The 23,917-nt window shown below is 40.9% G+C and overlaps 3 protein-coding genes across 5 annotated transcripts; 1 reads left to right on the top strand and 2 right to left on the bottom strand.

Moving 5' to 3' along the window:
* The first annotated feature begins 252 nt into the window (after positions 1-252).
* On the top strand, positions 253-4,965 carry perm1b (PPARGC1 and ESRR induced regulator, muscle 1b). The gene is made up of 4 exons (XM_029502955.1): positions 253-342; positions 1,034-3,942; positions 4,042-4,158; positions 4,487-4,965. Exons 2-4 carry the CDS (start codon positions 1,059-1,061, stop codon positions 4,573-4,575), a joined length of 3,090 nt encoding a protein of 1,029 aa, XP_029358815.1. The 5' UTR covers positions 253-342; positions 1,034-1,058; the 3' UTR covers positions 4,576-4,965.
* Positions 4,966-6,333: 1,368 nt separating this feature from the next.
* Positions 6,334-16,309, bottom strand: rereb (arginine-glutamic acid dipeptide (RE) repeats b). The gene is made up of 17 exons (XM_029502738.1): positions 16,039-16,309; positions 15,176-15,224; positions 14,564-14,688; positions 13,794-13,893; positions 13,606-13,704; positions 13,298-13,378; positions 13,011-13,164; positions 12,814-12,900; positions 12,506-12,699; positions 12,089-12,250; positions 11,805-11,906; positions 10,580-11,712; positions 9,626-9,830; positions 8,843-9,542; positions 8,614-8,754; positions 7,941-8,115; positions 6,334-7,358 (listed from the first exon to the last, which is right to left on the bottom strand). Exons 1-17 carry the CDS (start codon positions 16,062-16,064, stop codon positions 7,325-7,327), a joined length of 3,567 nt encoding a protein of 1,188 aa, XP_029358598.1. The 5' UTR covers positions 16,065-16,309; the 3' UTR covers positions 6,334-7,324.
* Positions 16,310-17,310: 1,001 nt separating this feature from the next.
* On the bottom strand, positions 17,311-23,379 carry eno1b (enolase 1b, (alpha)). 3 transcript variants are annotated; one of them, XM_029502082.1, is made up of 12 exons: positions 23,323-23,379; positions 21,444-21,538; positions 21,197-21,292; positions 20,554-20,612; positions 20,354-20,423; positions 20,101-20,234; positions 19,747-19,969; positions 19,371-19,568; positions 18,612-18,813; positions 18,229-18,337; positions 17,857-17,915; positions 17,311-17,699 (listed from the first exon to the last, which is right to left on the bottom strand). In XM_029502082.1, exons 2-12 carry the CDS (start codon positions 21,526-21,528, stop codon positions 17,630-17,632), a joined length of 1,305 nt encoding a protein of 434 aa, XP_029357942.1. In that variant the 5' UTR covers positions 21,529-21,538; positions 23,323-23,379; the 3' UTR covers positions 17,311-17,629. The 3 variants fall into 3 exon arrangements, with proteins under 3 accessions (XP_029357942.1, XP_029357941.1, XP_029357943.1); XM_029502081.1 differs by lacking the exon at positions 23,323-23,379 and having other exon boundaries at positions 21,444-21,618; XM_029502083.1 differs by lacking the exons at positions 20,354-20,423; positions 20,554-20,612; positions 23,323-23,379 and having other exon boundaries at positions 21,444-21,622.
* Between the last annotated feature and the right edge of the window lie 538 nt (positions 23,380-23,917).

Raw genomic sequence — 23,917 nt, 5'->3', positions numbered from 1 at the left:
CACATTTGAAATGTTACACACTTTAACTGTAGTGTACAACATGCATCTATAATAAAAGGCATGAAAGCAAAGTTTGTGGGTCATTATTATAATTATTATTATTAATATTATTGTCTGCTGAATGTAAGAAGGCTTACATTTTTAGTTGCTGAAATGTCACACCTCTAATAATGTAGGGACAGACATTTGCATGTGACTGGACATACTGCTCTATTTTTAACAGCCGAGTGCAAGGCCCCAGTCTGACATATGCAAGGACAGATCCACATTAGAGCTGCAATGCTCCTGCAAGGAAAAAAGTACTGACAACTTTAAACTGGATGTCTCATCCCTCTGCAGCCGGTAGGTCCCTGTTCTCCGCAGGAACACACGAACGTTCATTTACGCAGAGCTATATGCTTTTTGTTGGATGTTAACTGAAGTAGAAAATTCGAGACCTCTCGTGACTTTGAGGCCGAGCACTTTGAAAAGTCACAACAGTGCCCATTATGCTGAAAAGGGCAGCATGATAGTAACCAAATACATACCTGAAAGCTAAAACAAAATTGAAAACACATTAACCAAATACAAAAATATGACCAATTATTGAATGTGGCATAATTTTTCAATGAGATTCTATTTTGGTGTTTATATTTTTTGTATCAGTTTCACTTTGTTTACAACCCTTCCTGCTGTTTGTTAAGTTGATACAGTGATACATGAACTGATACAGTTCACATGACATGTTTTCGCAGAGCAGGGCCATGGAGTATTTTGGGGTCTGTTTTGAATCTTGTGATCAAGGTGCTGTACTGTTGCTCTGCTGCTCTCTGAGATTTTCACTTGTCAAGCTTTTATCTGATAGAGGACCTTATTTGCTTTTTGCTCAATTGTTTCCTGCTAACAGCTGATTACAGAGATGCTAAGCTTCAGACAAATGCTTGCACTCTATGTTTAACTGTGACGTGTTAATGTATCCACTGTCATTTATTGTCTAATTCAAAATGCCTGACTCATCAATCTTTGGTGTGCTTTTCTTTTTTTTTTCCTTCAGATTGAAGAACGTGTGATATATCAAAATGGATGATTTAGATCACAGCATGCACATTGCAGAGTTCGACTGGACCAGCTTCTATGATCAGACTGAGGAGTGCAGTCTGCTGCAGCCTTCTCGCGCCTGCCCTGATGACCTCAGTCTGAGTGACTCAGAGGACACAGACGAGTCAAGTTCCATCATCAGCACAGGCCGGCAGGAGAAGCAACAGAGCCCTGATGTAAACAGTGGTGGAGCTGAGGCCACGGCTTCAGGCTGCGGCGAAGGAGAGGAGAGCTGCATGAACTTAATGATGGAGTTGGTTGAGAGAGGTACCGGGGAAGAAAACAGCGCTGCAGAGGGGGCCTCTGAAGTATGCCTTGATTCTCCCACAGGAAATACACTGAGCATGAAGGAGGAGACAAATGACAATGCTGCAAACGCACTGCAAACTGATACAATACATGATCAGTGCTCAGGAGCTCCTACAGAGCTGAAAAAGGAGGATGGAAAGCTTCGTGTCGAGGCAGACAATACCACTGATCCATCATGCGACCAAATGGAAAACAACGTGAATGAGCCTCACACCGCAGACAGAGCTGAAAACCAGGACATTCAGAGTGTCCCTCCCAGAGTGGAGAAAGAGCGCTGGTTTGTGACAGTGAATGACAGTCCAGCACAAAAGCAGGTGCGTACCACCTCTATGAAAAAAAAACGAAGACAAAAAAAACTCTGTAAGAACAGTCACAGTCTGCGCAGCCAAACGGAGGAGAAATCACATGCAAATGGCGTGGGGATAAACAAAGGGAAATATAAACCAGGGGAGAAGGGACATTTCCCCCAGTCAAACCAAAACCTTGCTCAAAACTCATCAGGGGGTCAAAGTTTGAAAGTAAATCCTGAACGCATTTCAGATTTGTTGCAAATGGCTAATGAAGAGGAGAATGTGTCGGGAAACCTCACTGAGGAAGTGATTTCTTATCCCATCCTCCATAACAACACAGAGTCGACCACGGACAGAAACAAACATCAATCAGGCAGCTCAGCTTCCTCATCACATGACACATGTACCCCTGAAGACTCCTCACAGCTGGAAAGTCCAGAGTCAGAAGAGTTTGAAGATGGTGCGGAGTTCTTCTCCGTTCACAGTTATGATTCTGAAAGCTATTTGTCTGCTGCTGAACTGATTGAGGAAAATCAATCTGGGGAAACAACACAGCCGCTCTGCTCAGCACCTCTGAGTACAGATACAGACAGTACACACGACAGACCAATGCATTCTTACGATAGCACTTCCTTCTGCACTGTAGCATTCATCAACCCTGAACACACTGATGCTCATTCCACTCTCACATTTCCACCTGCCCTCCAAAGAGCCAGTGAAATGCCCCATGACAGCTCTGCATGTGATAATGACACACACAGCACACACTCACACACTCCTGGACTGGAAAGATACAAAATCAATCTTTCAGCTTCTAGTAGCTCTGCAGGAGAGCAGCTGAATCCCCTCCCTGCTCCAGATTTGACTGCGACGCCTTTGGCTGACAGCCCTGAAGCATACGCCAAAGCTGCAGGCCACACTCGACCCGTCTATGCCATTTCTGACTTTTGGGACGAAATGGAGAAACTGACAATAAATGACATTTTGCAGCTCAGGATGGGGAGACGCATTCCTCCCTGGGAAACACACAACACAGGGAAGGCAGATGGAGACGAGTCTCCGATGAGTCACGGGGACCCGGTTGGCCCTTTGAAGCATAATATGCCTCCTGATGGTGGTTTAATGGATACGTTAGACAACGCCGACTCAGACTATTGCACACAACCTGACGAGTCCAAGCCAGATCGCTCAAGCTGTGAGTTTTCCATGTCAGATTTTGAAGAGGAGTACTGGCAGTTTATTGGTGCCAATAGGAACCCCAGTCCTGATCCCCAGAGCAAATCCCAACGGAGGACTAACAACTCTACTTTTTTATCACAGGAGGGTGAGGATGACGATGATGATGAGGAGGAATCATCAAGCTCTGACAGAAAGGAGACCCCTGTACCTTTAGAGGACGGTGCACAACGGCTTACTGAGAATCAGGAGTCACATAGAAAACCTTCATTGGCAACGCAGACAACAAATGAAAGTATGCACAATTTACAAACTCTCAACCAAGAGGACTTAACTTTGCAGATTAGTTCTGATGGCTACAGTCAGCTTCTCAGCAGCTGTCTGTCTCTGGAGGAAGACGCAGAGTTGAAAGTCAGTGATAGCCTGGAAACACTCATGCCAGCACCCTTTTTCTCCAGCACAGCCCTCCTGGATGACCAGTATCAAATTTCCCTCCCCGATGTGTTTGAACACTTTTCCACAGAGGATGCATATAAGGATGACACCAGTTGTGTTGCTGTCTATGATCCAGAGGACATGTCAGCAGCTTCTGTGTTCAGCTACTCTACTTGTACATTGTGGGATGAAATGTCATACTTTTCCTTCCAGGATTCCCAGTGTAGTGATGGGAAACCAATCCCTATCTTCTCTTGTTCCCATCGTAAGATCAGAGAACTCACATTCGCAAAATTGAACTATCCTTTCATGAGTGCAGACCATGAGACACAGGAAGAATTAGAGAGCCTCTCTCCGATCAGAGTCGTTTCTCACTGTTTCATCAACGCCAATCAATGTGGGACATCCAAAGAAGCCACAGGTAAGTCTCCCAACTGGAAAAGTTTTATGTCGATAAGGAAGATTCGCTTCCACGATAAAGGCAGCATCTGGTGCCGAAGGTCTGGGGCCTGGGTGTTTCCAGTTGAGGCTGAGAAGATTGAGAGACAGGAATCACCGGTGACTGCACTCATGGAGAGAAGGGACTCTTCATCGCCGTCAAAGTTGTTCAGAGAGCTGGAGATACAACAGAGCGTTCTGGGAACTATCCAGACAAGTAAATCAGACCTTTTTGACACACTGTTCTGAATGTACAGCACAGAAAATTGTGTAATTACACCAACTTCACTTTTGTCTGCACTGTTGTCTCCTTCAGGACAACAGGGCATCTTCTCTACGCTGCAGCAGGCTGACATGTGTTTGGTCTGCATTGCCTTTGCATCCTGGGTAATAAGATCGTCGGATCCCGAGGCTGCTGACACCTGGAAAGCAGGTAAAAAGCTTGTCGCACTGATATTCCCTATGATCGCCAAGACACAATTTTAAAAGCCATGAGAACATATTTCCTCAGCCAGCTTCTTTTATGATAAATACATAACTGGGTGATTAATATTCACTGCAGTTTTTTTGCTCTATCTTTCACAAAAATTGTTGTGGAAAGAACAAAACAAACAAAAGTATATATATATAAATAAATAAATAATTTTAACAGTGATTATTACTTATTTAAGTAAGACATTTTTAGATGAATGAGATTTTGGGGCTTTTAACAAATGTTATGTTTAACTTAATTAACGTAACTTTCATCTAATCTTGTTCAGCTCTTCTAGCAAATGTGAGTGCGCTCTCAGCTATCCAGTATCTGCGGCAGTATGTGAGGAAGACAACGCCTCTTTGTGATGATCACTGATACGTAATGCAGAGACAAGAAAAATCATTTCCAACATTTTTCCCCTGGGTCCACCTGTGCAAATACAGCCACTACATGTAAATGTCATACAACTATAAATATGTGTACACTCTCTTCTTCCAATTTATGTTTAACCCAACTTAACACTAGTAGTGATGATACTCGGATGTGCAGTATTTATACTTAAAATAAGAGTAATAAAATGTCAACGATAACATTTTAAGCATTAAAGTTATAAATATTTGTAATATTGGTGTTCTGTGTTACACACACAACTGCTGTTAAATGGCTGGACTCTGCAGGGCCAATGTGCCTAAACATTTTCAAACTGCTGTTTTGCACGAATTCCTGAATTTATCTAAATATAGTCCTCTGATGTTTTTATCCAGAGCAACTCACTATAGCTTCTAGTGTTAACTTCATCTGACAAAAATCACCAAATTTACAAGTAAGGGCCAAGGCTGTGATGTGATTTCAGCAATATTTGTTTTGGATTGATTCAGAGAGAAAGCTAGGATAACTTTATTTTATCTCTCAGTAAGAACACAGAGAGAAAGCTGTCCTCTAGCACTACTGATGACTCTCTATAAAAACAAACAAAAAAAAAAAAAATAGAAACGCTTCAGGTTGTAAACAAACCGTGACAGTTAAATCTGAAAGAGCAATTGTCAATGGTGAACTAAAATACTGGATGTCCTTGATAAGTCAGTCTGACCAATAATGTGTGATCAGAGTGACAGGAACAGGCATTTGCTGTTACAGAACTAGTACCACCGTTTGTCCACCAAAAGTTATAGTACAAAGACTTGCTTTAAGATTGTGTATCTGAAATGAGAACAAATTACTTATAGGATTAACATTCAAAGAATTAGAGGTTAATTTTGCTCTTTCACAGGATTTGTTAAAGGCTAATGGGCGCCAAAAGCCTGAAACTATTTCAGGTGCATTATAAGCTTTTGATCACTTTGGTTTCTGGGTAAACTGTGATAAAACTGATGTTGATATATGGACCGTAATTCTCGGAGCGTGTGTCCTGTTGTGTCTCAAACATGGATTTGTATGTTATACAGCTACCGTGAAGCCAAGAGCAGCCTGGAGAGTTTGATGTACGGCTGCAGTGTGTTCGATGTTTCTATTTATGGATGAGCGCCCGCTATACATATGGTCTGGTTTCTATCTGTATCAGTTGGAGGACTAAAACAGTGGTTCCCAACCAAATAAGTACCTGGGAAATCCATTTTCAGACTCAATTTAAAATACTTTACTGACGTGAAGAAATGTACTCTACAGTACTGAACAAGGAAAAAAAAAACATAAAGAATATAATATATAAACATAAACTTAAGAGCCTTTATGCAACTCCACTGGGGGCCAAAATAAGTTCAAGGGGAAATAACTTTTTTCCTTGATTTAATTAGCTCAGAAAAGTTTTTCCTGATAAATTTATCGTCTTCTTTAACACGTGTAGAAATATGAGATGTTCATTTTTAAATTCTGATCCCATTTAGAGGAAAATAGACAGGGTACGCATTAGTGTGTGTCAACCATGTGATTCAGACCACACATGGCAACCGGATGAATCTTTTGATTTTCCATGTACAGCAAATTTGGTGCGACAAGTGATTTGATTCAATAAAACCACGAACGAATAACTCCTGTCCGTAAATTGATTGTCAGCAGAAAGCAATAGCACTAACAAGAGGTGTACTGCTGTTGCTGTTTTCGCATATAAGAACTCCACTTGCAAGTTAATAAGGTGTCACTGCAGAAATATTTATTGAAATAAATATACGAAGGATACACTGTCATATCATATCACATAAATATTGAATTTAGAGGCAGTTTTTTTCCACTTAAATGCCAAAGATTTTGTTTTCCCTAATTCACTTATTCTTATCAAAATGAAGGAAATACATTGTTCCAATAAAACTTTGTCTGTATTCACAGATCATGTTCAAATTCATGATTATTTCACTTATTATATGCTATACTGTTTTTAGCTCATGATTTTCTGCTATACTGCTGAGCTGGGGGTCAGGTGTTTATCTCTAGTGCTAAATCAATAGTACTCATTCATATAGAATAATGTGAGCATGTAATATTTACAGTCTTAAAAATGAGTGAATAAAAGCTTCAGCTACACTGTGAAAAGATATCTTGATATATAAAAACTTTAGAATTTAGACAAATATTTAGCAGATTAAAACCAACCCCTACTATACTTTTAGAACCTAAACACCACAATGCAACTTGCTACTCTAGTTTGGTGAAAACTGAAGACTGCGTCATGCTAGGTCATTACAATCATTCAAACACTGATTTAAATGTCATTCTGTACAATGAAATCCTTTAGAAATCTTCATAAGTATATTTAAACTTAACACCAAAGCCAGTCTGTTTTCATATCATTTATAAGAGCTGTATTTTAGCAAGTTTAAATCACTGCATATCAAAGAGTTTGACAGTTTGTTAGAGAAACTCGGTCTTTTTAAATCCCACAGTAATAAGTGAGATTGTTCATTCTTTAGATAATAAAACTAGTATAAAGTCTTAAGTGATATGAAAATCTCAGACGGACTTTGACAGCCCCATTAAGTGCTGAACAAGGAATGCACAAGATCCACAAAGTATTTTCTAAAATATATTAAAACAAATAAAATGACACACAAATATTCTCTTACAGTCTTATGGGTACACAGTATTCTATTGAGTATAAGTGTATGGTTTCAGGGCATGCACCACCTGACACTCAAGATGGCTTGTCACCTTCTTTCTTCAGACGGCTTTGGAAAACAGAAAAACATTTAATAAAATAAGAGCAATGAGTTGGCTGTCACAGTTTTCATGAGTGTAACTAAGCAACTTTCATTGCATAGCTGGTCAATTTGACTGTTAGATTTTTGATTATTGGGGATCGGCAATGATTTTCAATGAACTGATTAACGGAAGGGCAGCATGGTGGCATACTGGTTAGCACTATTGCCCCACAATAAGAAGGTTGCAGGTTTGATTCCCGGACGTGGGACCTTTATGTGCAGACGATTCACGTTCTCCCCGCTTATTTAATTTGCAGAAATGTCTCATGGCTTGTGGTAATATGGTTTTCTGTCATGGACAAAATGCATGTCCAAACTAAAAGTTAGTTTTAAGTGTCAATGTGACTGTCAGACAAGGTAAATGGTGTTAAATTTATGTGATGTTATAGAAATACTGAGGTATTTTATGAGTACTTTCTTCTCCTTAACTAAGAGTATCTCTGATAAACTTTACTCAACAGGAAAAAGCTGACAGGGTTTCGTATCTTTTAAGACTCTTTCTTTAATCCAGAGTTATGGATAAACATACACAACTTTCAATTGCCTCACCTGTAGTAATCTTCCTGACTTGGTAGAGGGCCCCCATGCAGGTGATGCCCATGCAGCCACTGCTGTTCCATCGCCATTCTCTGTAACTCTGCAGACTGAGCATGCATGGCTTGGAGCTGGTGAGCAGCAGACATCTGAGGAATGGGACCTTGCAGCTCTCGAGGATAAGCAGCTCCTATGGAAGGCACAGAAAAATTATCACAAACTAATACCATGTTGCTACAGTAAAATTAAGCTTTGACCATTTGGATATAAAATGTCATCACGATATTATTTTATCCTGTTAGTTATTGTGTTAAATACTGTCATACGTACTGTGTAAGTCTTGTGTTATGGTCAAATTTGAGTTCACAGTGACCTTTAACATTTCAATAAAAAATTCTAATCAGTTAATCATCTAGTCCAAATAAAAATCTGTGCCAGAAGCAATAAAGTTTTCTTATGAGGTTCCCCTTCACTACATTCATGAGAATGCAACTATGATTTTTATGTTGACCTTTCGCCATGAAAATAAAAATCAATGAATCCTTGAATCCATCTTTGTTGAACATTTGAGCTGAATTTGAAAGGCCTCCCAAGAGGAATGCTGTCTGTCATGGCTGACACCAGTGCAAGGTCATTGATAACAAATACAAGATAAGATAAAACTATGTGAATATGTTAGATTACTAACCAAACAAAGGATGGCGAAGCATCTCATGATCATGAGGAAGATCGCTGAGTAAGTGGTTGGGGATCGGCCCACCAGGGAAGGGAAATCTGGCCAAACGTGGCCCTGTTGTAAGAGGGTCCACCAGAGGGTGAGGACTTGAACCTGTGAGAAGGAATAAGGTTTAAAGTAAAGATGGCAATACTGTAATACTGCTGATTCATTTCTGAAACTCCATTTAGTCTGGCCTCACCTTGACCCAGCGGGTCCTGTTGGTGCAGATGTAGGTGAGAGTGAATGTGAGAGTGCTGGTGATGATGGGGTGTCACATTGAGCATCTGCAGCCTGGCAGCTGGGTCAGTCGCCACAGAGGCCATCCTCTCTGCGTGAAGTCGCTCTGCAGTGAGCCGCTCTGCGTAATTCAGCTCCGGGCGAAGCTGAGGTCCAGCTAACGCCATCCTCTCCCGCTCCAGATGGTTCAAACCGGGATGGAAGGGAGCAAATGGGTGGGGGGGCCCAGGTATGTGAGGAAGACCTAGTGCACCATGTCTGGCAAAGTGCTCCATTGGGTTGGCGGAGGGGTGTAAGGTTTCTAGGTCTGGGGGCTTCACCTCAAAGCCTGGCTTCATCCTCTCACGGAGCTCTCTCTCCCTAAGGTTCCTCAGCTCGCGCTCTCTCAGGCTGGGTTCAGCACTGTACAGACCAGGCATGTGGTAGGCCAGCAGGGGGTCTCCAGGGCTCAGGGATACGTAGAAAGGATGGTTACGGTTGGTGGGAGACATGACGTGTGGTCGGGCATATTCGCTCAGCGTGCGCAGAGCTGGTGTATCAGGACCGATATAAGGGGGCACCGCAGCTACAGTGGTGGGTGGCTGCTCAAAAGAAGGGCGCCCGTGGCCCGTGGTCATTTGAGCCTCAGTCATCCGACTGTCATGGGAGGAGCTGCTGGCTCTCTGTAAGAGAAAGTGTTAGACAACGGAAATAGAGGATGCTTTAAAAAAAAAAAAAAAAGGAATGTAAGTGATGTTGCACTTACAGTGTTTCTCTCAGCTTCCCTCTCTCGCTCCCGCTCTCTGTCCTTCTCTCTTTCACGTTCTTGCCGAGCACTAAGTTCAGCCTCTCTCCTGGACTTTTCCACTGCCTCCTCCCTCTTCTTGGCCAATTTTGAAGACGAAAGTGGAGTAAAGAACAAGTCTGTTCTAGCACAGGAGTTGCAACCACGATCCAAGTGTTTGATGAACCTGAAATAAATGTTAGGGGTCATTTGTAGTTTGATTTAAATTTCACTCACACAAAGTTGCAACATGCAACATTTTGGCTCCATGTATGTCTAACACAATGAGATGTACAACCCACCTAAGTGCCTTGAAAGCAACTTTGTTATGACTAGGTACTACATAATTTGGTTTGATCTGAAAACAAAATCCATGACACAAACAAACATACCACAGTTTCACAGTGTTTTGTGTTATGCAAGTCACCAATTTGGAAATGAAAACAACAATACTGTTTAAATTATTGCAAATCTGCTGCTGAAAACAGTCATGGGAGCAGCATTCTGGTTCAACCTGGACCTTAGTTAGGGACACAGGCCATTTTACAGTCCAACAAATGACTATTACAGATTTCTAACAGTCAACAAATTTTCTTAAACTGAGCAAGAATACTGAGCTCGTTCATGCAGTTTGATGTACTTTGCTGTGTGTGATATACAGTTGTGGTCAGAAGTTTGTATACACTCATTATAGGTATGAATGTCATTAATTTTGGGCTTTTAATGATTCATCTGAACCATTCTTTTTCCAGTGTGGAACGGTTATACAACGTCCAAAATAAATTCACACTTGTGCACCCAAATCTTATATTCAAAAATCATTGAGGATGTATGTTGGATAATCATTCTACCCTAGAAAAAAAAACGGTGCAAATAAATCACTGACAGCCTAAAATTATGACATTTATTCCTAAGAAACACTGTCTTCAGTCATACCTTGCAGACTGGCTTGCATGGCTTGCCATGTTAACAATGGTGGGGTCTGGAGAGGGGCTCCTCGGTGGGCAGGGTGGACTCTCTGCCTCTTCAATCTCATCCAGTGGCTCCTCTTTAATCTGGACATGTGGCACCCCTGCTGTGCTGCTCGACAAGGGTCTCAGGGGAAGAGGCAGGAAGGATGGCTGGAGACTTGGTACAGGACCACTAGAAGATGTTGTGGAGGTGAGAGAGTGTGAGGTTGCAGCAGGTGGGTGAGAGGAAGTGGCACCTTTTCCATGGTGGGTCTGCCCCTGAGAGATCATTGGAAGTTGGGTGGGAAGTGCCTGCACTGGCAAAGGCTGTGGCATGAGCTGAAGGGGAGGAGGTAGAGCACCTGGAGGATGCTGGTTGGGCAGTGAGTTGAGAGGCTTTAGAGCAGGAGGAGGGGGAAGATTGGAGGGCATTTGGGGAAAAGGTGTAGGAGGCTGGTGTGGCAGCTGTTTGTGTGAAGGTGGAATCGGGGTGGTGGGAGGAGGCTTAATTTGTGGGCCAGATAAAGGAGTCTGAGGGAGCGGCGACTCCCTAAAGAAAGGCGGGGGTCGTTGGGAAGCCTGAGACAATTGGCCATGCGACTGCAGAGGCTGTGCAGAACTAAGTGCTGGAGGGACCTGAAATACTGGAAAAAGAGGAGAATCCTGACCCAGAGGAAGAGGAGGGGGACCAGAAAGAGAGTGGGAGGTGGGTTGTGGTCGGCTGTTTTGACCCCCTGCTGCAGGTGCCTGAGCAGATGTTGGCTGAGGGGGGTCTGGAGAATTAGGAGGAGGGCTCTGAGCTTGATCAGTAGAGGGGGTGCTTTGTGGAGGTTGGGGAGCGATGGCAGGACCCTGAGAAGGGAGGGGCTGGGGGGCCGGTGTGTCAGTCAACACAGCAGCAGATGCAACAAGATCTGATGCGACACCGTTTGGCTGGACAGATGAATCAGAATCACTCTCATTGCCCTGCTGGGGGCTGGGAATGCTGGGAGAGGAGCTGCGGTTGTCCTGATCAATGTCTTTGGTGTCACTGCTGCCATCATCCTGAGTGCTGCGGCTTTCTGAAGAGCTTTCTTCTTCTACCTCCCCCTCTCCCTCCGACCGTGAACCCTGTGGATCCTAGAAGAACAACAAAATCTGGATCATTTAGAGCCCTTACAAAACAAGACATTTGGCTTTCCCGACACAAGATACCACAAACCACAGCTCACCTGCGTTTTCAGCTTTTTAGGTGTAACCTTTTCATGCTCCTGAGCAGGACTCTCCCGAACACGTTTTGTTGTCTTTGGTGAGATTACTTCCTCCTTTACTTTCTGCGGATGCAGGGTGATATTTACTGACATAAAACCCTCAGTGTGGGTGACTAACAATATTTTTCTAAATCTAAAAGCTTATTTTAGATATCACGTCTGCATGTAAAGAGACAGGATTCCAGTTTCAGACCAAAAAGACAACGTCGCACAGGTGAATGCACAAATGCATGCATTATGTTTACCTTATTTGTCCTCCTAGCAGACTCATTCTTATTGTCTGTGGAAGATGATCTCAGAGAGTTAGATGTTACTCCACTGGGGGAGGGCTGGTTACTAGACTGCTGATCCTCGCTGGTGGGAGAGCCTGTGAGCCTTCTGTGGCCACTTCTTAAACATGACAGCTGCTACAACAAAATAGTCACAAGTTGACTTTGCTAAAATGCAGGCAAGAAAAATATGTTCTCCATAATGATACAAGGAGGTTTTACCAGCAAAAAGGTGCATCAATACTTCAAACTCAGGTTCTTGTTGTATTTTATGATATTTTGAATAAATACTACATTCGGCTTAAGCTTATGCGAAATGGCAATTGCGCAAACATTATTTTGTAAATGTTTATGAGTAATAAAGTATGAGTGATCTGCCAGCTTTGAGCTTACAGGTGCTCTGCTTCGTCGTGTCCTCATGCCGTGCTTGCTGTTGACTTCTTCTTCCTCTTTAACAGGTTTAAACATGAATGGAGCATTTGCAGATTTTGGAGCAGGTGGCAGACATCCATGCTTGTTTTCATAGGTGCGACAAGTTGTGCACAGCCAAGGATTATCTCTTCCCCCTTGGTGCCAATCTTTAGAACCTGTTCGAAAAAAAGTTACTTGAAACACAAATTTTACTAACTTTGAAAACTCTATTACATAAAACACTGAACACTACCCAGTGGGATGAATCAAAATTACAGACTTGTACTCACTTCTTGTACCACAGTGGCTGCAGCTCTTGATTTCCTGTTCACTGTCTTCACTGTCAAGGTCATCCTCGCTGGCAGAACTCATGTCCACTGAGAAGGAAAAGAACAGGTTTGAAAAAAGTTTTGATTGCATAATTCAACCAACAATTTCCCCTTCAGCAGCAATGAAAAGATATTTCTGAGCAACAAGAAGTGCTCACCTGAATAATTTCTTGATGGGGTGTTTACTGGAGCAGCTGCAGAGCGAGTCTTTGCCTTGCGGGAAGATGGCTGTCGACGTTGTTGTCGATAAGCTCTTGTTCCTGCAGCCTCTGGAGTTTTCTTCCAGTGGTAGTAGAAAGTGATCAGCTCCCCCTAATAATAAAAACAGACTTTGAGGAAATTGAGCTATACTGTTGAATCACTGCATGCATTGCAAATTGGTCTCTTCACGCACGCACGCACGCGCACACACACACACACACACACACACACACACGACTATTACAGTCTTTTTGCTGGGTAGAAAGTCTTTCCGGATGCGGAAGAAATTCTTTCCATATTGTCTCAGTCCTTTGATGAAATGCTTCTGGAAAGACAAGGGAGGGAGAATTGTGAGTATAACTAAATGACAGCACACACAAAGCAAAATTGTATAATAGTGGGTTTAATAACAATCAATTTAAGTGAGAAGAATAATTTCAGTTTCTCACAATTTTAATGACCAGGGTTTTTATCTCCCAGCTCAAACTTTGTTAATGATAGACATATCAGCACTGACCTTCAGTGCTGTGTTACAAGCAAAAGGCGCCTCACCACATCACCCTCTGACCAGCATTTCTCAATGAGTTTTGGCAGAGGCTTCTTAACCAGACGCTGGAGAGCTTTTGCTGCATCATAATGACTTGCATGTAACTAGAATTAAGAAAGCACATATGGTTGTTTGAAAACTGCAACATTATATTGTGTAGCTGGGAAATTAGTATAATTCACTTTTTCCACACCATATTGAGAGCGTTCAGTGTAGTGTCATCACGGGAGGCTGCTAAACACCCATCCTCTGTGGAGCCACCATCACACATCCCTGCAAAAGCTGCCATGCTCCTTGAAAAAAATAAAACACATAACAGCTGTGATGTTAGACAAACTCAAAATTTAAAATGCAATTATACACTTTCATGGCTGAATATTAAATTCCATTCTCAGAAATTATTTTGAAAATCGTATCAATACTGGCTTTGGTTTCTCCAGCACAAAACCAGCAGTGTTAACATTTCAACTCTTTATCCTTGAACCATGAAGTTAACAGATCAATAAGCAAATTATGTTTAAACACAACAGTTATTTTACTGCTGACATTTCAAAGATGAATTTGAATAAAATCCATTTGGAAACAAGCACACAAGCCATTAATTATTGCACTGATTTAAATGTATTGCAATAACCCTGGACACAAGCTTAACCACACTGGCACTCACATGGTTGCATTTGTATTTACTTCCCTTTTTGTGACACTTCTCTGATTTCCTGATAGCTGTTACCTACCTGGAGCTGTAGGTAAATTATCAGTGTTAAAAAAAAAAAAAAATAAATCTATTAATACCTTGTGATATTTTTATATTGTTGTATATTGTTATCTGATGAAAATTTTGAGACAAATTCCAAAATATTTCCAACTTTAATGTTAATAAATGGTTGAATTTATCATTGCAAAGGTGGCAGCCTTTATACGCAGAGAGTAGAAAAGTTGAAGCTACAAAAGGCAGACACTGACCTTGCAGCTCTGAGGTACATGAGCAGGTCACAGTCATTGACCCCTGGCGTCCACATGAGCTCCTCACTCTCTGTCTGAGTCTGTAAACCAGGAGCTGGCCGCGGCTGCAGCTCTGGAAGCTTAGCCTGCAGTGAAACCGGAGAGGAGACAGGAGCTAGTTACACTTACACTTCCTCAAAGGACAACAGCTGTGTGCACTGTTACCATTTATGTTTAATAAAGTGTAGTTAAATAACATAAAATCAAGTACTTACTAAGTAACATTTTCAATCACAACATCAAAGGACATCCTTTATCAGAAATAAAAAACAACTATATGTTTGTTGCTGTCAAATTTAGTGTTAGCTCTCCAAACAAGACACCTGAAGACCTTACAAGTGGTGAAAGAAATTAGAACGGCTTTGTTTTGTTTTCTGTTTTTTTTTGGTTTATTTATTTATTTATTTATTTATTTTAACATTTTGCTCTGTTTTTCAAGGTTTTTTGGAAAAAAATAAATACATTAATAAATAAATCTGACTACTAGATATATAGAAGCAATGTATTACTTATAGTCAAGCTGATTTAATTCAAACATTATATAAATCACATTTCAAGTGTAGCAGGTTTTACCTGATGACTTGGCCCCACTCTTATCTCCCCCTGTGTGCTGTTCAGGCTCCTGGAAAACAAAAAAGATAAATAGATCCCCAATAACCAATCACTGTGTGAAAGCAAAGTGAAGAGGAGAATTGGAGAAGGAATAGACCTATCAGCCTGTCCTATTACCTGCCAAATGCATGTGAATTTCAACTGTGCAGTCTGTCTGTGCAGACATATAACCTATGATCTATATCTGCATAGATTGTCAGTGCAGCCTCTCAGTATTTTCAGCAGCACATCATCCCGCCCCTCCATCACCGTGAGCCAATCTCAGCCGCGACCTGCGACGTTTCCTTATATTACATGAATGAAATCCGATGCTAACCACCGCAAAAGACTGCCAATCAGTCATACACGAGCTGCTAATTTTTACGGTCACCATTACAGGAACAGTCTGTGCTCCTCATCAGCTCACAGGAGGCTGACAGCAGCTCCTGCTTGCAAATGTGCAATCAATAATAAATATCCATATTAGCATGCACAGGTTGTCGCTGACATTCCTGCGTGCAACGACATCGACCCATTTAATCGTCGGTGCAGACGGAGGATCTGCTCCATTAGCACCGTTTAAGATAATATGAGGACACAAAGCTGTGAGCTGCATCAAACCAAACAGAAACCATTTTCCGACAGCAGCAGCTAGCTGCTAACGAGACAGCAACGTTACGCTGTTATTTGGCTAGCTCGTTAGCCAGACACGAACTTCGTGACCACTGACACTCCGGCTATTTCACACAAACGTCCCTCAAGGCAGCGCCACAAAACACGCAAAGACACATTAGTTAGCCGTGTGACTAAAATCAGCAGAGAAAAGGCCGACTTGACGAAGTTACCTCCGCGGACTGAACAGGTCGTCCATGTCGAGGGATGTTTGGATGTGGCTTGTTGACACTACGCAGCGCAGTGGGCGATACACACAAACTATGCGAGCCCCCGTTTACATGGCTATTCAAAATGGAGGCGGTGTAGTTTTTTTTTTTCCCTCCTCCTCCTCTCCAGAGCGATGACCTCAGCAGCCACAGCTAAGTCTTCAAAGTTGTCTGGATGTTCATGGCGGAGCATGTGCCGCGGATCAGCCGCGGATCAGCTCCCCGCTCCCCGCCAGCTGCACGCACGCACGCACGCACACACGCACACACGCACACACACACCGGCCTCCGTGACTCAGACGGCACGGCACGGCACGGCGCGGCACGGCACGGCGGACCGCTGCGGGTCAGCGGCGGCCTTATGTAAGCCATTACACCGTCCTGCCGCCGACACACAACTCAGCACCGCCGGCATACACAAAACAACAACTCCCTGTGACTTTGTGTTGGCCGGTGTGGGATGTTAAAGCTCCACACTCTGCGGTTAAAAACACATTTTGCTCCACCATATTTTCGCCCGGTGGTTCCCAACAGGCACTTTGACAATAATTAATAAATATATTTAAGAAAGATAATTTGATGATCTTGTCTTTATTCACATAAGCACACATATGTGCGAAAGCTAAAAAGCTAATTATATTAATAATATTCATTTAAAATGTATGACCTTTCAAAATAGTTTAGATATACTAATTTATATTTACCCTTGGTGTGCAAAAAAAACATTAACCCTTAATAAAAGAATACAATGTTTATACACAGAGTGGTTACTAAGATTAAAACCGAATTTCATCACTATGACATTAATATTCACCTTTCTGTTTCATTTAGTATTTTTGAACTTAGGGGATATTTCTCATTACTGAGTGCCACTTTTTTTCCCAGTAACCATTTTTCACATTTTTTTAATGCAGCAGTCTAAGAAAATATTCTACATTCAATAGCCTGTAATGATAAATCTCAGACTTTCTCACATCTACAGTTAAAACAAATCATTTAACAGAGCTGCTTCAGAGCAGTTTTAATGTATCCAAACATTATATTATTATTATCATCATTATATCATATATATCATTTATTTATTTATTTATTTTTAAGTGATATATATATATATATATATATATATATATATATATATATATAGAGAGAGAGAGCTGAATGAACAAGCAGTGTATGAAATCCATTCAACAAACAAAAATATCCACTACCACAACAGCAAATTAACACAACAAAAGATTTGGTCACAAAGAAACGTTGTTACTTTATTTTTTATTAACCATACCCTCAAGTACAGCATTTGGGAATGCAATTATTCAGTGCCATACATAAGCATATCTCAAATTTCAGTCAGAACTACTTTTACACTATATTTAAGAAACAGATAATGTCTTGTTTGGAAATTGTCACAATAACTACTAGTTTTCCTTTGAATTGATATAGCTGTCATTATGTAAGTAATTCTATATTAGCCGTTATTATTTGTTTTTTATCATTACCCAAAGGGTCATTATGCAATGTTGAGGGAATCAGTTTGTATGTTATGTATTTCATCCAGTTATTCTATGACTGGCTTTCTGAAGTTTTTTCCAGCAAAACGAGCCTTGTCTCCCAAATCCTCTTCAATTCTACAGTAAACAAAAGATTAGATGTTAATGTACGCTCAAAGATTTGCACAGGTAAGTAGCAAAGAACAAAAACTGTACATGGTATTTTATTTCTCAGTATAGGGAAGGTTGCATTTCTCATATATGAAGAAGGCACAATTGTGATACAATAACTTACCGAAGAATCTGGTTGTATTTGGCCAAACGCTCAGAGCGACAAGGTGCCCCAGTCTTGATCTGAAAAGATTGTGAACAGTATTTAAGAATCTCAATCAATCTTTATCAAGATGTTTTAATATTAATATCAGAGGTATGTTGTAACATTTTGTCTTTGTTGCTGGATGTGTGTTATTCAGAATCTTGGTAATGTAGTTCATTGAAAGGAAGCACAGAATGATACCATTTTAGTAGATACACTGAGCTTCTACAATAAATTCTACATTTATAAAGGCATAATTAACCAGCATAACCCAATGATCACACAATTAAATCAATACGTATGTGCAACAATTTCAACCATTCAATAAATATTTCAATAATCTGAATTTACCTGTCCAGTGCACAAGCCAACCACCAAATCTGCTATGAAGGTGTCCTCAGTTTCTCCAGAGCGATGGCTGACCATCACACCCCAGCCATTCTCCTGTGCCATTTTACACCTATGAGGAGGAGGGAAGAGATTTTGTTCGGAAGTCATCCACTTGTAGACAATCAGACAAACCTGACAGCCTGAGTTAATGGCCATTTTGTTTCACCAGTAACATTAAATCCACATATACCAACTTCCTTTTTGTGTCACGAAGATTCACACAATTCAAGAGTGGGTTCTACTTCAGAAGGCTTAAACAAAGCTCTGTCGTTTTAGGGTGTACCATTTAATATAAAAAAATTCTACAAAAATAATATCTTTGTACGTGTAAAATGTTGACTTACGCTTTCATAGACTCAGTAACGGTGCCAATCTGGTTGACCTTGAGCAGCAGACAGTTGCAGGCTTTCTCCTCTACAGCCTTGCTGATGCGACTGGGGTTGGTCACTGTCAGATCATCTCCAACAACCTGGATTTCTGTGCTGCCAGTGAAGTTGGTCCAGGCAGCCCAGTCATCCTGGTCAAAGGGATCCTCAATAGAAACCACTAAGAGAGAAAATATGCAAAACCGTTGAAATAACTGAAAATGTCCTGAGAATAAAATGAACCACTGTAGAACTTTTATAGGAGGGAAGGAGGGCCAACAGAGGCCATCAATCATTAAATGGATATCGTCTTTTCAATAAAATGATACATATAAAGGCCCAAAATAGATTATGAATTCTGACAAAACAAGCTAAAGATTTTGACATTTCACGAGAAACTAGGTGACTGACATCCTACAAACTGTTTCTGTGGCAAGTCTGTCCTTTAAAACATCAAATTCAGTCACCTGCAGAAAATGTGACAATCACAGTAGTAACAAGTTGGTGGTGTGATACAAACTTTCCATTTAAAGTGAAAAGTGAAAGCTTTATGCTCAAAGTCATGAAAGGCTTCAAAGATTTAGAACAAACACCAAAAAACTGCAGACTCTTGCTTTATGGGGCTGTATAGCTGCAGACCATTCAGGGTTTCCGTGTCTTGATGCAGACATTATTACATTGTGTGTTGTTCTCTACTTGTGCTAAATAATGTGTAAAAAGAGGGTGTCTTTGGGTTACCTGGATAGTCCTTCACAAAGCTCTTGTACAGATCAGCCAGCTCGTCAGGAGTGATGTAACGGCTTGGGTCGTCAGGAGACTTGAAGTCCAGGTCATATTTTCCCTCCCTGTAAAACTCAGATGCTGCCACATCCATGCCGATCACAACCTCATTTGTATATCCTGCTTTGGCAATGGCCTCCTTTATTAGCTCCAGTGCTGCAGGGTTGAACAATAAATGAAAAAAAAAAACAAAAACAAAAAAAAAAACAAAACAAAAATAACTAATTGCACAATATTATTTATGATGAATGCTATTAAACCAGCAAAGAGCATCGAAGAAAATAATCCACCACAGGTACGTGGGTGATGACGATATAGTAGCTCTCAAACTAACCTTCTTTGTTTTCCAGGATGTTTGGAGCAAAACCACCTTCATCGCCCACATTGGTGGCATCTTGTCCATATTTCTTCTTGATGACATTTTTGAGATTGTGGTAGACCTCAGCTCCGATGCGCATGGCCTCTTTGAAGGTGCTAGCACCAATGGGCAGGATCATAAACTCCTGCATTGCGAGTTTGTTGCCTGCATGAGAGCCACCATTGATCACATTGAAGGCCTGTTGGAGGTGGAGAGGTGAGAAATGGGAATGGTCTGTGACTTTACAGTGAACAGGAAGAGGCAGGAGAACTGAATGATGGCAAAACACTGGAAAAACTAATTGCATTTCTTTGGTGCGCAGAGGGTTACCGGCACAGGCAAGATGACCTCTGGGTTTCCTGCAAGGTCAGCAATGTGACGATAGAGGGGGACTCCTTTCTCCGCTGCACCAGCCTTGCAAACAGCCAGAGAGATGCCCAGGATGGCATTTGCTCCAAATTTGGCTGTTGAGAAATGGTTTGGAAATTTTCTAATTTAGTTACAGCAAAAAAATACAGAGAAAAACTTTGACTGTCACTGTTCAGATGGTATGGACCGTACAGGCAACCACTCTGTCACTTACACTTGTTCTCTGTGTGATCCATGTCAATCATTATCTGGTCAATTCTCTCTTGCTCAACCACAGACACATTCTGGTGAGATTAGACAAAGAAGGTTCACAATTATTAACATACAACAAATCCCAATCCACATACTTAACAAAAAGATGTAATACTACAAATTTTGGAAAGTTAGAGCAGAGAATGAAGATAGTGTCCTTACTAGGCCAACAAGTGCAGGTCCAATAGTTGAATTTATGTGATCCACAGCCTGGGACACTCCTGTGGAAAAACAAGTTGCTGTGATTACTTTTGCAACTTTGGCAAGAGCCAAATATATCAAAACACATTTATCAACACATGCACGTCGTCATTCTTAAATACACATTTTGAACTCTGCAACAGTGTAGATGATTGCTTAGCTGGTTTGAAATCTTTTTTGATTGCTTATATTCATTCAACTTGTTAAATGTGCAATACTGGAGTGATGGAGCATGCTTTCACAGAGAATTCACCATGCACTTCATATGTGGCCATTTCCCAGAGGCATTCAGTCAGGAGCACTGATCAACTGTTAGTGCAATCATTGTAATGTCAAACAAAAAACTTAGATAAGACATCAGAATCTCACTAACCCTTTCACATCTGGCAATGAGGTAGAGAGAGAGACTAGACAGTGAAGGTAACAGAGAAAGATTGAAAACATGAGAAATGTATGAAATATATTTTTAATCCTTTTAAATTAACTATATATAATGAACTATAGCACTATTCCTAACAAAGTTGCAAAAAAGCTGAACAAGGAAAACAACAACTGACATTTACCACATTAGTTTTCTCTGAAAGGAAAAAGATTATCTACAAACCTTTCCCAAGGTAGCGAGTCTTGTCATTGTCCCTGAGCTCCAAGGCTTCATAGATTCCAGTCGATGCTCCACTCGGTACAGCGGCCCTGAACAAGCCTGAGTAATGTACATAAAAGTAGACATTAGAATTTGTGAATTAAATTCAAATCATTGCTCACTGTGTATTAGCTGGTCACCTAATGGCTATAAAAAAAAGCATGCTTTTTGAATCACAAACCTGATAGAAACTAAGCAAATTTAAACCTACCTTTGTCAGTGTAAAGATCGACCTCTACTGTGGGGTTCCCACGAGAATCAAAAATTTCTCGGGCATGGATCTTGACAATAGACATGGTGCAGGATCTTGAGATGAGAATGACAAGTTAAGGTTGCCTCTAGCCGAGTATCCTCTAGGCAGAGATGTAATAGAGACTGTCATGTGTCAAAACAGACAAAAAAATTATAGCTTAATAAAATAAGTACCAACTCAAAGCTATCTGCCTCTATTACTGAAATACACTGGACATACCTCTTTTACTCTCTTTCGTCCTTGAAGCTTACTCACAAAAATATCCTGACTTAGCTGCAAGCTTAGGAGTGCTAACAGGAATGCTACCATCCTAATTGGATTAGGTTCTTCATCTGATTAATCACATGGCAGTATGGATGCAGAAATTAGTGTTTAGACAGGTTTAGTTTGCAGATACACAAGGCCTGTGTTGCAACGGCAAATGTACATTTGTTAAATTTATATGTTATAAGTTTTAATGCAGAGCCACAACACTAAAGAATATAGAAAGGCCATTCGGCCATTAATTTCATGACATTGTATCCTCAATAATCCTTCCTCTCTTTGTTCACCAGATACACAATTGACAATTGACGAATTGAGAAGAGACGCTGGTGCTGCACTGCCCAGATAAATAACACCAGGCTAAAGAGAGACTTATGCAGACTCTATCTCGCTCTTCCTGAAATCTAGTATGTCATAGACGAACTCATCCTCCAAATAAATGTTCAAATTTGATGATGGAATACAAAGAAAACTTTTTTTTTTTTTTTAAACAGATCCTTGTTAACGATATATACTAAATAGGTACTTTTTTTAACATTACAAATTTGATGAATGAACCATAATTTATAGTGAGGGATGGCAATGAAATAAAACCTTTGGACCACCTGAGATTTAGGTAGAGGGTTAAGATTCAGGCCCGGTCTGCAGTGAGGACGACATTAGACGTACACATATCAACTCTAATGTTGGAGCCATGATATAATTTTCTGTTCATTTCGTTAGTATAATGTATGACCTGACCTATGATTTAAAACACATGCAGTGTTTGTGTCTGGACGCTAGGTGGCTGGGAGGCAGCTCTCATGTGTGGGGGGAGAGCAGAAAGACTTTGACCATGACTGTCACAGCGTTGGTGCTCTGATTTCACATTAACCCTGTGGACATTTAATTACCTGCCTCACCAGCGCTAAGAATACCTTGGCACTTTTTGGTATGGGACATTTTTCCCCCACTGTAACCAGAACACACGTCTGAATCGGTTCAACCTGCTCCCTCCCCCCAGGAATAACTGTAGGTGTCAACTTTGACTTTAAAACGACTCGACAGCAAATATCGATGGGCGAATGTGAATAAAAGGCAACTGGGAAATGTTTGGCTGAACCCCGAACACTTTATATCCTCCGGAGGAAGAGGATCACTGCGACACATTCACCGCACCACAGTATGAAAACGTGTCAACCATTGACCTTGGAAATAGTAAATGACACATTGAAATAAATCTCAAACAAATGTAAACATGTGAGGAGGATAAAGAAGGGCTAGAGGACGCCCTGCTCAGCAGGCAGCGTGTTTCCTGATCGACCAGGGGAAAGCCTGAAACTTTGACAGATGCCGGATCTCTTATAGCCAAATGAAACACGTCGTGGTTTGACGGTGAAGGAGGAAATGAACTTCAGCTAGTTTGGTTTAGCGAATTAAGAAGATTACACTCGGACATATAGTTAATATAGTTATAGAGACACCCAAACCAAAGTCCCGTTTACAGACCGTCACCAAACAAACAGAAAAAAAGAAAGCGAATAAATAACATTTATGAACAAACTCAGGAGATGGATGAAGACAGTGACTGTACCGTGTAGTTCACAGCAGGAGATGGGGAGAAAGGGAAATCCTTCCTCTTCCGTCGGTGATTTAAGGCGACAGTGAAACGAGTTGTAGGTGATTTTACTGCCCCCTCCTGAGAGAGACGGCCTTCTTCTTCTTCTTCTTCTTCTGCTTCTAAATGGCAGCTGACATTAAATACAATATATTAATATTAGGTAATATTGTAAGCCATATATGCAACATTTAAAACAACAATATCAATGATAATATCAAATTAAATACTGTTATCATACCAACTTTACTCAGGATTACTTCGTTTATCTCTTGCACTTCCCTGATTCTGTATTTTTGTTTCAGACTTTACCTGATCTCATGACCTTTTAGGTTTTATTTAATTGTAGTCTGCCTCATTATACTTTTTTTTTTGTTTCGTATTGTGGTCATTTCGTGTCCTTTGAGGCCGTTTTGTAAACATTTTTATGCTAATCTTTAAAGCACATTTTATGTTTTATCTGGTTTCTATGACTTCAAAAGAAAGAAATATTAAACGTAGCCCCAGCCATTATATCAGCATGTAATTTCAAAGAAAAAAATTATTCAAAGAGGAAAACTACAACTTTTAC

Source organism: Echeneis naucrates, chromosome 5, assembly GCF_900963305.1.
Source record: "Echeneis naucrates chromosome 5, fEcheNa1.1, whole genome shotgun sequence".
NCBI lineage: Eukaryota > Metazoa > Chordata > Actinopteri > Carangiformes > Echeneidae > Echeneis > Echeneis naucrates.
Note: the sequence above shows the minus strand (reverse complement) of the source record. Positions and strands in the feature narration are given on the sequence as shown.

Coding starts and splice junctions, on each gene's coding strand:
- perm1b (XM_029502955.1), top strand. CDS start 1,059: ATGGATGATTTAGATCACAGCATGCACATTGCAGAGTTCGACTGGACC. Junction 3,943..4,041: donor TCTGGGAACTATCCAGACAA/GTAAATCAGACC, acceptor TGTCTCCTTCAG/GACAACAGGGCATCTTCTCT. Junction 4,159..4,486: donor TGCTGACACCTGGAAAGCAG/GTAAAAAGCTTG, acceptor AATCTTGTTCAG/CTCTTCTAGCAAATGTGAGT.
- eno1b (XM_029502082.1), bottom strand. CDS start 21,528: ATGTCTATTGTCAAGATCCATGCCCGAGAAATTTTTGATTCTCGTGGG. Junction 20,424..20,553: donor GACCTGCACTTGTTGGCCTA/GTAAGGACACTA, acceptor TAATCTCACCAG/AATGTGTCTGTGGTTGAGCA. Junction 18,814..19,370: donor CTTTGTGAAGGACTATCCAG/GTAACCCAAAGA, acceptor TTTCTCTCTTAG/TGGTTTCTATTGAGGATCCC.
- rereb (XM_029502738.1), bottom strand. CDS start 16,064: ATGGACGACCTGTTCAGTCCGCGGAG. Junction 15,225..16,038: donor GACCTGTTCAGTCCGCGGAG/GTAACTTCGTCA, acceptor TTTGTTTTCCAG/GAGCCTGAACAGCACACAGG. Junction 9,543..9,625: donor GGGAAGCTGAGAGAAACACT/GTAAGTGCAACA, acceptor TTTCTCTTACAG/AGAGCCAGCAGCTCCTCCCA.